We start from the raw sequence: 14093 nt of genomic DNA, 5'->3' as shown, positions 1-14093 counted from the left end.
TCATCTTAGGGAAACCTCTAACTCTTTTCATGCTACTGATACTAATTAGATTATCAAAGTTTACATGACATAATCTCTTATGCCAAAGTCATACATCATCAAATTTTTAAATAAGACAAGTAGCATCTTCTATATCCAAATAGAACAAATTATTCCTAGTTTGATCACCTTTTCCAATCAAGTTTCCATTTGTATCATATATCTTGGCTAATTTATTTTCAAACTCAATTTTGCACCCCAAATTATTCAATTGTGACACACTTAACAAGTTATAGTTCAATCCTTCAACATAATAAGCATTGTCACATGAAATCTTGTCTAGGAGCTTGATAGACCCTTTTCTTTTTATTAAACATGGTGCATCATTACCAAATCTTAAACTATTTCCATCATAATAGGTTAAGTTAATGAACTTACTTTTGTCTCTAGTCATGTGATGTGAGCATTCACTATCAATGATCCATTTGTCATTATTTTTCACACAAGTCATAAGTGTAGTAGCGTCATCCTCATTTGATTCATCCTTCATTGCAACATATACCACTTCATCATCATTTTCATCAGAGTCATGTTCATCAATAATGTAGCATGAGTTCTTGCCTTTATCTTTGTAATATCTCCCATCATCTTCTCTTTTGTTTTTGTTCTTGTTCTCTTCTTTTTATTTCTTCTTCTATGTACATCTTGCTACAATATAGCCAACTTCATTGCAATTAAAACAAATGATAGGCATCTCACCTTTAAATTTACCTTTTCCTTTGTGAAATCTTTTGGCCAACAATGCTTCCAATTGTTCAATGTCTTCCTCATCTGTACTGCTATCACTAGATGCATACTTTAATTTTCTTTTATTCTTCTTTGGCTTTACCTCCTTAGAATCCTCCAGTAACAATTTTTCTTTGAAAGTTAATTCAATATTCTTTGGTTTTTAGTTTTCAAAATTAGATAAATGAAAAGCAGTGAATCTTCCTACCAAACCTTCAAGGGTTAGATCACTTCTTAGTATACATCTTAACTCTCGAATTGCAGACGCTCTAATGGAATACACATGCAACAATGTCCTCAAGACTTTACTTAGCATAGTATCATCATCTATATTACGAATAGAACCTTTTATTTCAATAACAACTTCTTTTATTCTAGCAACCTATTGAGCAATGTTTTCACCTTCTTCCATTCTCATGTCATCAAACTTACCTTTAAGACTCTCTGACTTGGCTCTTTGAACATTTTTTTCTCCTCCATAGATGGTGCCTAGGGAATCCCACATCTGATTTTCACTTTTAAGGTCTTTGATATCATCAAACTCGACACAGCTTAGTGTAGAAGCAATCTCCAACATAACTAGATTGTGCTCTTTATTTTTCTTCAAATCTTTAGTAGTTAGGGCTCTTGCTGGATCAACATGTGCTACTGAAATGCAAGATTTTGCATAATCTCCAAGTCCTCCAAGGTGTAGCCTCATCAAAATTTTCCATGTAGGAAAGTTATCTCTGTTTAGCTCGGGTACCTCTCTTTTTGAAATCTTGATCTTTATGCTTTTAGTACCTTAAAACTAATCCTCTTAAGCAACTGCGCTCTAATACCAATTGTTGGAATTCTTTAAGAATAACTAAGAGGGGGGGTGAATCAGTTATTCAAGGTCTAGATGTACAAATAAAATATTTCAAATTTCATTGAACCCTTAAAAATTTCTTAACCATGCATGCATTCATTGTGCATTAACCAAAACTGATATGTTACTATAAAATTAACATGCAAAAATGTAAAGCATAAAACACAACACATCCATCAGTACACTTGACACAATGATTTAACATGGAAACCCATTTTGGGAAAAAGCACCACTAACATGCTACTCCTTTCTCACTCTTTTGAAGTGATGCCTTGTTAAATTCCAACCTTGTTAAAGGTTACAACAAACATTGTTAAATGTGACCCGGTTAAAGGATTTGAATCACCCTATTAAAAGTGAGCCATTCACTTGGAATGCCACCTTGTTAAAGGATTTTCTAATGACTATTAAGTCAACCTTTTTCCAAAGGATCTACCTTAGTTTGATACAATTGTTAGAAAGTAATAGTGGAGCTTTGGGTTGATATAACTTACAACCTTACTTGTAGACTATAGATCGCTATTTAGTCCTCAACTTTGCTTGGCTTCCAATATTTGCAGTTTTCATAGCTTGTTCACCCTTCAAGCATTCATCCTCTTTGAGCCTTCATGCCTAGTTCACCGTTGCAGACTTCTTCTCTTGGGTCACTTGATGAAGGAAACTCTCTTCCTTCTCCTTGTTAGATTTTCACATCCAAAAATCTCCAAATTCTTTTCTCCATGACCAGACATCCCTACATATAGGAAATTAGAACTCTTTTTTCTATTCATTATCCATCACAAAAATTAGGGTTTTTGAAGGATTAGGTAGGATACAATGTATCTATCCCATATCTTGTCTTCTCTAGAAACTTCTCCTAGAATCCATTTCAATTCACCTCCAAACTGGTTTACATAAGATTTTGTGCATCCAGTTCATCAATCTTATCTACCTTTTGATTCACAAGTTCCAAGAAAACAAACTTGTTAGCTTTTAATTAGAAAATCTTCAATCTTTTTCATAATGCAATAGCTTGGCATTATCAATTTACTAATGCTCGGCACATACTATGTTACTCAACATATATTGTAAAATCACTCGGCATCAACTGGATTTTACTAGTGCTCGACATCAACTAAAAATCAATCAGTATCTACTATCTTGCTCAACACCTACTAACTTGCTCAACATCCACTAGTTTACTCGGCATCCACTAGAAATTTCTTTCACTCAGCTCCAACTGACTTTTTGCTCGGCTTGCACTAACTTTTCTCGCCACCTTCTATCAACTTGGTCAAGCTTAGCCAATGAACTTTGTTCAACCTTATTCATATGGACTTTCTAAGTATAGCCAATCATTTTGTAACCTTGAGTAGGTTATCAGTACATTATGTTATCATTATCTTAACTGATTCTTGCACTTCAATGCATAATCATGACTCAACCTTTCCTCTAGGTACTTTTTTTACATCTTGTTGATCATATCCTCCTCATCAATCAACTATGTGACAGTGCTTGAAAAATATAAGCAATTGTCTTACTAGTATGTAGTGGGTTTGACATCAGTGAAAAAATAATGATTGAAAAAACATAGTCTTATTTCAGCAATCTTTCTACTTAAATGATCTTTTCAATCATATATCAACACTTCTCACTGTATCTTAGATGTAATCTAGCAAATAAACATCATGAACTATTTTCCCAATACTCTATCTCTAAACTACTATGTGTAAATTAGGTATAACTTTCGTACATCTTCGACTCAGACTTTGCACACTTGACCATGTCATTAGGATATTGTACTAAAGATGTCCATAATTGTGCATAACCAAAACACAAACCATTGTCTGTACAATCAATATCTTTTTCTACTACTCAGTCAGTCTTTACAAAAACCATGTTGTGTTGACATCAATAACAAACACCATCATGAATGAAACATGTCAGTACTCTCTAATGCTCAAGATATTTCTCCAATGTTGTATTATTAGCATTCATGCTAACATGGTGTTATGACAATAAAAATACTCAGAAGTGATACATGCTTAGCTATGAGTTTGAGCCAAAATGTGTGACAGATACTTTGGAGAATAAAGATTGGATACAAATTATGAATGAAGAAATTGAACAGATTGAAAAGGACAAAACATGTTCTCTAGTACCTAGACCTAAAGACAAATTTTTCATTGGAACAAAGTGGGCATTTAAGAACAAGATGAATGAGAAAGGTGAAGTCACAAGGAATAAAGCTACACTAGTATACAAAGGATATGCACAAGAGGAAGGTGTTGACTATGGGGAAACATTTTCCCCTATAGCATGATTCGAAGGAGTAAGAATGCTACTTGCATCCTATCCTTATAAATGATTAAAGGTATATCAAATGGATGTCAAATTTGCATTTCTAAATTTTGTGATACTAGAAGAAAAAGTATACATAGAAGAACTTGAAGGATTTGTAGATCCTAATAAGAGGAATATGGTATGCAAGTCACATAAAGATTTATATTGTTTGAAACAAGGCCCTAGAGCATGATATGAAATACTACATAATTATTTGGTTAAGATTAGTTTTGTAAGGACAAATGATAACAACAATCTATATTTGAAAATTGGAAACAACAATGAGGTATTGTTATCTAATTTTTTTTTGATGATATCATATTTGGAGGAAATGAAGCATTATGAAAAACTTTTGTTGATGAAATGAAGAATGAATTTGAAATGTCAATATTTAGTGAGCTCATATTCTTGGTGAGCTCATATTCTTTGTTGGTTTACCAATATATCAAATGAAGCAAGGTATCTTTATTACTCAGTCCAAATATATCAAGGGAATATTGATAACTTTTTGGATGGAAGATTCTAAACTAGTGGGTATACCTATGGTCATTGGACACAAACTATCTAAGAATGAAAATTCTACTAATGTATACCAAACACAATATAGATCAATAATTGGTAAACACCAATATGTTGTTCATATCATACTAGATATTGAACTAGTTGTTGGGATAGTTGTTATGTTTTCAGCAACTCCTAAGGACAATCACATAATGGTAGTAAAGAGAATACTAATATATCTAAAAGGAACATAAGACTATGGATTGTATGACAAGAAGAATGACAAGTTTTAATTAAAGGTATTTACTTATTGTAATTGGGTAGGAAATATTGATACCAGAAAGAGAAAAATGGCGGTGCATTATTTTAAAGAGAGAGACTAATTTCATGGACAAGAAAGAAGCAGAACTACATTTCCCAATAATTAACTAAAGCTGAGTATGTGGAAGCAATACTAAATTATACAAATATTATTTAGATCAAACAATTATTGAAAGGTATGAAGAAAGAGATTACTAATCCAATGGTTATATATTGTGATAACACAAATCATATTAATATATCAAAGAACCCTGTTATGCACACAAAGAGAAAACACAATGCTAACACGTATCAATACATGAGAGAGCTAGTTCAAGACAAAGAAGTAAAATTGGGATATGTGAGTTCACACAAAAGTGAAAATTGTTGATATATTTACTAAATCTTTACTTAAGGATGCTCATGAAGATCTTAGAGGTAAGGTGGGGGTGACTCCCCTAGACAAAGCTACTTAAGCTACATAGAAGCATTGCATCAAATCTACTAATCAAACTATCTTACACATTGATGCAAATGGTTCTACTTTAGGAATTGCCTAAGGTAGTAGTGAAGATGAAGAACATAATAAAAAATCAGTTATATGAGGATGACACATGAAGACTTCAAACCTGACATGCAATTATCTATATAATCAAGATGTATGAAGGAAGAGATAGCGTCTTTGGCCTTTTTGTCAAAGAGGGAGAGATCTTACATAAGATTGTACAAAATATTAGAGGGAGAGATTGCAATAATATAGACATGTAAGATAAGATTGTCAAGGGAGAGATTGCATAAATATAAGAGGGAGAGATTATCTTCAAAGAGGGAGATCATTCAAGAAAAGAGAAATTGGATGCTGGTAGAGAAATGCTAAGTACAGGTGAGTCATTACTTAGAGGGAGTTCAAAATGAAAATAAGAGATATTCATCATAATGAAACTGAGGATATTAATAAAAGATCTGATACACTGAGAGTGTTCCTCAAAATCTCTAAAAATCTTGGATTGTATGGTAACTTGAAGTATTTCTGCAAATATTGTTTTGAGATGTTGTCATCAATACAAAAAAAGGAGATTGTAATTGTTGTGTTGTCATTGATGTCAAATCTACTGGTGAGACAATTTTCTATATGATCTATATGTCATATCTATTTGGTTGATGAAGAGGATTTGAGAAGTTGTTCATAAAAAAATCATCTAAAGGAAAGATTCAATTATAAAGAGGAAACTACAAATGGACATTTGATTAGTTAGGCTTTGACAACATAAAGTAAATATTTAAATCATGTTCATAGAAGAGAAGACAATAATGTTCAAGTCTTGATAGTGTAAGCAAAGATAGATCACTTATGTAAGCTTGACTAAGAAATAGAGTAGAAGACTTGGAAATTTTGATGTACATGCTGAGTGATGCTAGTGTTAACTGAGCCATAGTAAGTGCTAAGAAAATTTAGTGTTGACCAAGCATCAATATTAATTGAGTAATAGTGTTGATGCAGATCAAGACATTTTATAGCGATCGAGCAACTCAGTAATGACTAAGTGTCAGAACTTAGTTTTGGCTGAGGAACAACATTTTAGTTATTTATGAGAAATTGAAATTTCTAGTCAATTAAGTTGATTTCTTGGGATATGGAAAATGTGTTGAAGATAAAGATTAGTTAAACAACCTAAGAGATAAATTCAAGGAGAAGTTACTAGAAAAGAAGAGATAAACAAAATGACGATTTGATACATTATATCTGATGGATCAAGTCGTGAACCCTAAGATCTATGGTGTTGATTAAGTGACAAAATATCCAAACTACCTATTTAAAGAGGTACAAAGGAAAAATTTCAATGTGTGTGTGTGTGGAAGAGATATAAATCACGATTCAAAATCTAAGGCATGAAAAAAAAATCCCGCCACATGTTGTAAGAACCGGGCACCCATTTTGAAAAACTAAAAGCAACATTCAAAATCCCCTCAAAAATTAAAAAATATTTAAAAAAAAAAAAAATAGGTACCTATTTTTTAAAAGTTAAAAATGGGTACTCAAATTTTAAAAAACAAGTACCCATTTTCTACTTTTAAATAGTGGGTACCCATTTCTTAAAAAATCATTTTTTTATATATTTTCAAAAATGGGTACCTAATTTTTGAAAATAAAAAATGGGTACCCAATTTTTTAAAATTGGGTGCTCATTTTAAAAATTAGGTACCTATTTCGTAAGAGGTCTCATTCTATGGAATTGTGACCCAACTTTGTGCATTCACCCATAAACAATATTTTAAATCCTTTAACTGAGTGACATTCTAATGGAATTTTGAAGTCCTCTAACAAGACTACTCCTAATAAGGTGATTAAATTATTTACCAAGGTCACATTTAATAGTTTGTATTATAACCTTCGACTAGGTTGGCTCTTAATAGAACTCACTTCAGAAGAGTGAAAATTTGTGACATGTTGCTAGTGGTTTTTTGCAAATTGGTTTCCATGTAAAATCACAGTTTCAAACTTATGTGGATGTTATTGTGATGCTTTATTGATTTAAGTTTACATTCTACAAGTATGTTATTTATAGAACAACACAAAAATTTAGTTAATGTTGCAAATAGTTTAGAATAGAGTCCAAGAAATGGAATGAGAAGATCTGAAATTGTTGAAGTGTTTATTTGTTAAATTGGTACATCTAGACCTTGGATAACTGATTAGCCCCCCTACCTCAGTTATTCAAAATATTCTAACAAATTGATCCTACTACCACAAGTAGAGACCTAGGAAAGCTACCATGACTCACTTGGAGAGGCATAGGGAAAGGTCAGGCAAAACAACAAAGGAATGGGAAAGGTTGAGGCTAGGGACAAGGGTTAACGAATTAGAGGGGCAGGAAGTTGCATTGCGACTTATTATGTTTTTAAAATTACTAGACTTAGTTTATGCCCAAATTGTTAAGAGGGCAATTTTTTTTATGATATTGACAATAGGTTAGTTGATAGCTATAATAAGTTTAAGTATACAAATATTTTATACTGGGGGTTTTGATATTAAGAAAGGGGGTTGGTTAATCATATGGTAATGACTTCTGACTGATCTTAAACCTTGCTTTTCTATCTATGGGCCAACCTCCATTTTGACTATTTTTTAATATAAAAACCATGAGAAAATCATGTGTATAAATTAAGTTAAGGAACATCGTTTATAGTAACTATGTATGCAACAAATACAATCTTCATCCATTTTCCACTAATTGCTCCACCTACACCAAATTAAATACTGTACATATCTACTTTTAATCTCTCTTTCTTGTATTGAAGAAGTGAGTAAGAAACATAATTTCATTAATTTAATTTTAGATAACTTAAATATTGAGTAATGTATTTACTAAGAAATAAAATGATTTTTTAAAAAGGAAACATTAAAGAAATGAGCAGGAGCGGGAGCAGGAACAAATACACAATGTCGTGTATGACTAGGGTTTCAGATGCTGTGAAATATAGTGAGGAAGATGGTGGAGATTTAGATGATGTTGAGAAATATGGAAGGAGGGCCTCTCTTGTGCTTACCCATTGTTAGGTCAATGTTGTTGCTGCGAATTATGGGTGGATTCAACTGCAAAATGTGGGGGCCTTGGTTGTTATTTCCTTCTAAGTCCTTTGGGGATGACATTTTCTCTAGTATGTTAATTTATACAAAAGGATCCAGTTTGGTCATTGGTGGGTTGGTTCACCTCTAGACTATGGAGTGTTTCCCTTAGTGATGGCTGAGCTCTATTTCTAAGCTTGGAACTTTTGATTCATGCCTCTCTTTGTTGCATCCTAGAGTGTTGTGTTGTTGGGTTACCTAGATTTGGGCACCTTATGTTGTTTAATTTGTTCGCAGGTTTGGGAATCCTCATTCTGCACTTGGAGTGGTTGGCTTGGGAGTTTTTGGCATTCCCCTAGAATAGTGGGAATCTTTCCCTTAAGGTATTTCATCTTTTGGGAAGTCTGATTTTTGCCCCTTCTTTCTTCATCCAGGGGAGTTCTACTTCTAGGTTCACCAATTTTGGGGGCTCTTTTGTGGTTTAGTGGTTGAAAGTCATGGATCTCTTTACCCTACCTCCTTATCAAGCTTTGATGCTTCTTTGATGATGCATATTGACCAATTTCTTAAGTGAGCTCTTTTTTTTGGTTTTCCTGATAGTTACCGGGTGGTTGTTGTTTCTATTGAGATGAACTCTCATCTTCCATTGCAAAGGCACCTTCAGTTGGTGCTTTGGTTCGAGGATTGGTTCATTTTGTTGTACATTATGCACACAACTCTTATTGAGTTGGATATATCATCTATTGAGGTGGTGATATATTGCATGGATGTTGTTGATAGTTGGTTGAATAACACTCCTCTTTTGTTCAGTGCAAAAGGCGGAGTGGTTTCAGAAGAGGGTTTTCTTGGGGCTTCTTTTCCTCCTCATTATCTCTATTGAGGTGGGTTTCCTTGTTCTTAAGGGGGCAGGAAGCTAGACTAGGAGTGTTACTTCTTCTAAGCTTTGTTTGTGGATTTGGAGTATTCCTCCAAAGTGGATGTAGAGTTTGCTAGTTGAGTCCTCTGCAATCTTGACTGTGAGATTGACTCCTATAGAGGTGGAGTTGATTGTAGTGTTTTTGCTAGTAGAGACTAGTTTTATTAAAGGAGATTGAACCTAGGTGGCCATCAGAGATAGTGTGGATGTTTGGGAGTTTCTCTCCCCCAACTTTAAATTCAAAATCTCCCTCCCCCTCCCTACTCGTATTGAGGAGGACCCCTTCACTATTAAGGTGGGAAGAGAGTTTGTGGGTAGACTGAAGATTTTTGAGACGATTGACATGAGTTGGTGGTTCTATTGGTTGTGGACCTATAACTATAAAGGTGTAAGAAGAATAAGCTACCCGTTGCCTATGATTTGTTTCTGGACCTTCCGAGGATGGGTTTGTCTCTCCCTTTTAGTTTCTTTTTCTCTTGTGGCTGGGTGGTTGCTACTAGTTTTAAAGGGCTCACTTGGGTCCTTTGTTCTTGTTATGGGTTGAGATTGCACCTAGTATGAGGGCTTGTCTTGTACTGATTCTTAATAATGCAGCCTATGGTTGGTGGATTTTTCTGCATTTGGACCTTTGTTTTTGATAGAGGTAGACCTTAGTTGATGTCTCTACAGATGTCCTACACTAGTGCTATTAATTTCTTGTTTAACAGTTTCTAGTGTACTTTGTTTGTACCTTTGGTCAGCATCCTCTTGTTGCTTTTTACATTAAAAAATATTCAAAAAATAAAAAATATATTATATAAGATATTTATAATATTTCTGACCATCAAAATAGGAACCATTGAAATAGAAACAATCTAATTTATGAATTCTTATTTTTTAAATTAAGATTTGTACTTTTTCCTCTACAATTGAACAAAAATGGGTCTTCAAAATTCCAAGAAAAATAATCGTTAGATTGTTGACCTCTTATAATATTTCCCTTCAGATTGTTGAGTCTCTCATGCGATTACTTGCTCCCTTTAAAAGCAAACATGGTCTGCATTCCTCTTCCATAGACCCCATGCTCTAATTCCTGTCACTGGCTGCGCCTTTTATATAGAAGTAAAATAATTACTAAATAAATAACTCCTTACTGGACTGCAGAGAATCGGAATAATATTTTATTATGAAATGCACGTTACGATGGTTGGCAGTAGGAGATAATAATGGAGAAGGTATAGCTCAATTTCCCGGAATCATTCTTTAATCCTGACGAATCCGATAAACCTACATCGTTGTAAACTTCCGAATAAATGTCTACATCTTTTTTCCGCTTGGTGCCTGATAACTAATAGTGGGGTATCTGCTCCAAGATTGTTTACAGTACTCAGTGAAATCGGGAATTAAAACATCCTATCTGTATTTGGCTATGTTCCCTAATGTTTTTGTTATATATTTGTTTTCCTCCAAATGGTCATAGCAAAGGAATCTGATACCATGAACCAACAGATATTCACTTTGTAATTCCAGGTAAACTCTAATCTTATTGTCTCCTTTTACCACTTTGCGTATTGCTGTCATATGTAGCTACGGAGTTGAATCCAACCCTTCTGAAATGTTACGGTTTGTTTCACCTGTAGCGTATCTAGAATGGGACTAGATTTCATGTAATGCTACTGTGTATTTGTTGTTAAATCTATTATCTGAAAAAGCTAATCAAATCTTGCAAAACTTAAAACAGCTGAAATAAAAAATTAAAAAAATTGATATTTTGGGCATCAGTAAGTGTTAAATAGATATGTTTGGGATCTGCGTCTATAATTTTTTTTTGTTGAATTGAAGGCTAAAGGAAGCCTTCCTTCCCTCAAAAACCGATTCTTTTTATATTACATGAATCTGGCTGCCTTTATATACATTGTGGCTGTTCATAATAAATTTAACTTTTGTTCGATCAATAAAATCTCTTTTCTTCAGTGGTGAATCACAACAAATTCTGTTGTCTAATTTCTTTGGAAATTACTTCAGTATCTTTTTCTATTCTGTTTTCCGTTCTTCAATATTCACAATTGGTATCAGAGCGGGTTAGAAGCGGTTGGATAGGAATCCAGAGATTGAATTTTCTGAAGATGGAAGAATAAAAAATAGAGAAATTTACTCATAGATTGAATCTATGAAGACGAAGAATTGAAAATAAAGAAATTTTCTCCAAAGAATCAGATGGAATCTCTTTTTATTAAGAAAGATCTTTGGCTTGCATTAGAAGGCAAAGCAAAGAAGCTTGCAAAGATGTCAGATGGCGACTAAGTAAAGATGAATTTGATCAGTTGTCTACAATTCATTTTTTGACACATGATCTGTTCCTGAATTCGATTGTGTATATAATTTTTAGTATCGATATTTTGGATCACGCTCTGTGATCCATCATCAAAATGAGAGAATGCAAGAATAGAATGGTAAAATATGTTGTTCAAGCAACAATCTGAAAATGAGTAAAGATGGACAAGAAGGCTAAAGCAACAGACATTCTTTGGCTTTCCAACGATGTGTTGTTCAATGTATCAGCTGAAATAACTTCCAAAGAATTATGAGAGAAATTGTCTTACATAAATAAAATGGCTTCCGCTTCATTATAAAAAGATCATATATAATCTGAAAATGAAAGAAGATTGAATTGTATCGAACCACCTTAACGAGTTCAACACCTAGTGAAGGAATAAACTTCGGTGGGTATCAATTTGGATGATGAGATGAAGGTTATCCAATCGTTGTGTTTGGTATGGAGTAGCTAAGAAGGAATTGTGATGTTGGTAATAAGTACTTCGGTGACAACTACAACTAAACTGAAATTTGATGATATTACAGCAACTCTTCTAAACAAAGACATCAGAAAACATCAAGAACCATCATTCGTTGATGCTCTTACTATGATCTGCAATGAAAAGATCATTTGAGTATTGCCGATTGGGAATCGAGATATTGAAGAGATTTCGTAGGCAATTCCCTTTTACATCTGTACGTAAGGTTAAGTCATTTTTCAGTAAGCAATAGGCGGCGTGGCATAAAACTCTTCTCACATAATCTATCCACCAATAAGCTGCGTGGCATGAAATTCTTCGTACATTTCTGTACTCGAATAAGCTACGTGGCATAAGATTCTTCTCACAGTAATGAGATGCGTGGCTTTAAACTCTTCTCACATTGATGCCCTGCGCGGCACAAACTTTTCTTACAGATGACAGCGGAAAAGGGAACACGGCAAATATCGATTGTGGGGAGAAAGAATGTGCGGCCGTGATATATCCTACGGTCTTCCATTGCTCCTCCGAAACAGTCAAACATTGATTTCCAAACTCAGCTCGTTCTTCGGTGTAGTTAAATAATTGTCAAAAATAATTTCTTCCTCATCAGCAGAAGATCCGAATAATATTTTAGTTGGAAATGCACGTTGTGATAGTTGGCAGCAGAAGAGAATTTCCCAAGGAATTATTCGTTACACACGCTTCAATGGTAACTGCATATAAACCCAAATCGGTGCAAGTTAACATATTCCGGATAAATCTCTGCAACGTTTATTTCTTATGGTGTCTGATGAACAACAGTGGGGTTTCTGGTCAGTTCCAAGAATGTTTCAAGTCCATCCTCAATCTTCCATCTCATCGCCCCATCTTATGGTTGATCAAAGATTCTGTTCAACCTCTTCTACCCAGTTCACAGTTTGGAAGAAATCACTCCTCTTTAATGGCGAAGGATTTACAGTTTTCGACTCATTGGGACATTTGGTCTTCAGAGTGGACAACTATGCATCCAATGTGAAAAACAAAGTCTTTCTCATGGACGCTGCAGGCCAACTTCTTCTTACATTGCAGCGCAAGGTATTCTTCTTTCTCCTTTTATTCAATTATATTCTAAGCTTGGAAAAAATCAGTGAATAATTTTAACTATTATACACTTTTAGTGTAGGAATCAGCTTGAATGTTACACACTAAGACATGATTTCTAGACTGAAAGTGTTAAATAATAAAAAATGACTTTTTTAAAAAATTTTTTAAAAAGCGTGTGAGATGTTTAAGTTCTTATACAAACTCTGACAGCTGGTTTGTAAATATATTAGAAATGGAGTATTATGAAGACTAGATGGGAAGCATTCAGAGGAGATCCGGTAGAGTCTGATCAGAAGCCCACATTTTGCCTTACAAAGTCTCTTGGCTTTTCAAATAAAACCACCGCCACATTATTTGTAGACGGGAGTAATCCATTTGAAAACTGTGTTTACCAGGTGGAAGGCTCGTTTTGTAAGGCATCGTGCACAATACTGGATAAAAGCGGGGATGTCGTTGCAGAGATCAAAAGGAAGGAAGCCAATTGTGACATAATGTTGGGGCATGATGTTTTTAGCCTCGTTGTCGCAGCGGGAGTGGATCAAACATTTGTAATGGGGCTGATTGTCATGTTAAATCAGATAAGCTGAGAGAAGATCCCCCTTGTTTTATTCCTCCACAATGGAAACGCAGCGTTTTTTTTGGCCCAAGCTGCATATTTTTCCAATCATATACGGTGCAGTTTCAGTCCAGACAGCTTGGAATTCAGGTGCAGAGTCGCCTACAATATATTTGTTATTAAAATTTGATTTTTTTTAGGGGAACTCAATCACAAATGCCTGAAAATATATGTGGCAATTGAATTGGAGGATGATGGGGTGCAATTCAATGACAAGCTTCTGTGGGCAATGTAAAGTAAACACACGACGGCTCTGACAAGGGTGCTTGTTTAAACAGAGATGAATACAAACAGAAGCGCTACAGAGTGTTGCAAACATTGTAATTATGTGTAATATTAAAATGGTTTCCATTATTAGTATGCAGATCAGGGTAAAAGTGTTGTTTCAGGATTAG

General features: G+C 34.2%; 1 protein-coding gene across 1 annotated transcript; it reads left to right on the top strand.

Annotated features, from left to right (window-relative positions):
- The first annotated feature begins 12824 nt into the window (after nt 1-12824).
- Nucleotides 12825-13669, top strand: LOC149536619 (protein LURP-one-related 5-like). Its single transcript, XM_089805425.1, has 2 exons — nt 12825-13073; nt 13313-13669. Exons 1-2 carry the CDS (start codon nt 12825-12827, stop codon nt 13667-13669), a joined length of 606 nt encoding a protein of 201 aa, XP_089661551.1.
- Nucleotides 13670-14093: the final 424 nt, after the last annotated feature.

The sequence above is a fragment of the Cupressus sempervirens genome, chromosome 10 (genome assembly GCF_028749045.1).
Source record: "Cupressus sempervirens isolate cs-2001-9-10 chromosome 10, ASM2874904v1, whole genome shotgun sequence".
Lineage (NCBI taxonomy): Eukaryota > Viridiplantae > Streptophyta > Pinopsida > Cupressales > Cupressaceae > Cupressus > Cupressus sempervirens.
The sequence above is the reverse complement of the archived record's forward strand: the minus strand, read 5'-3'. Positions and strand labels throughout refer to the sequence as shown.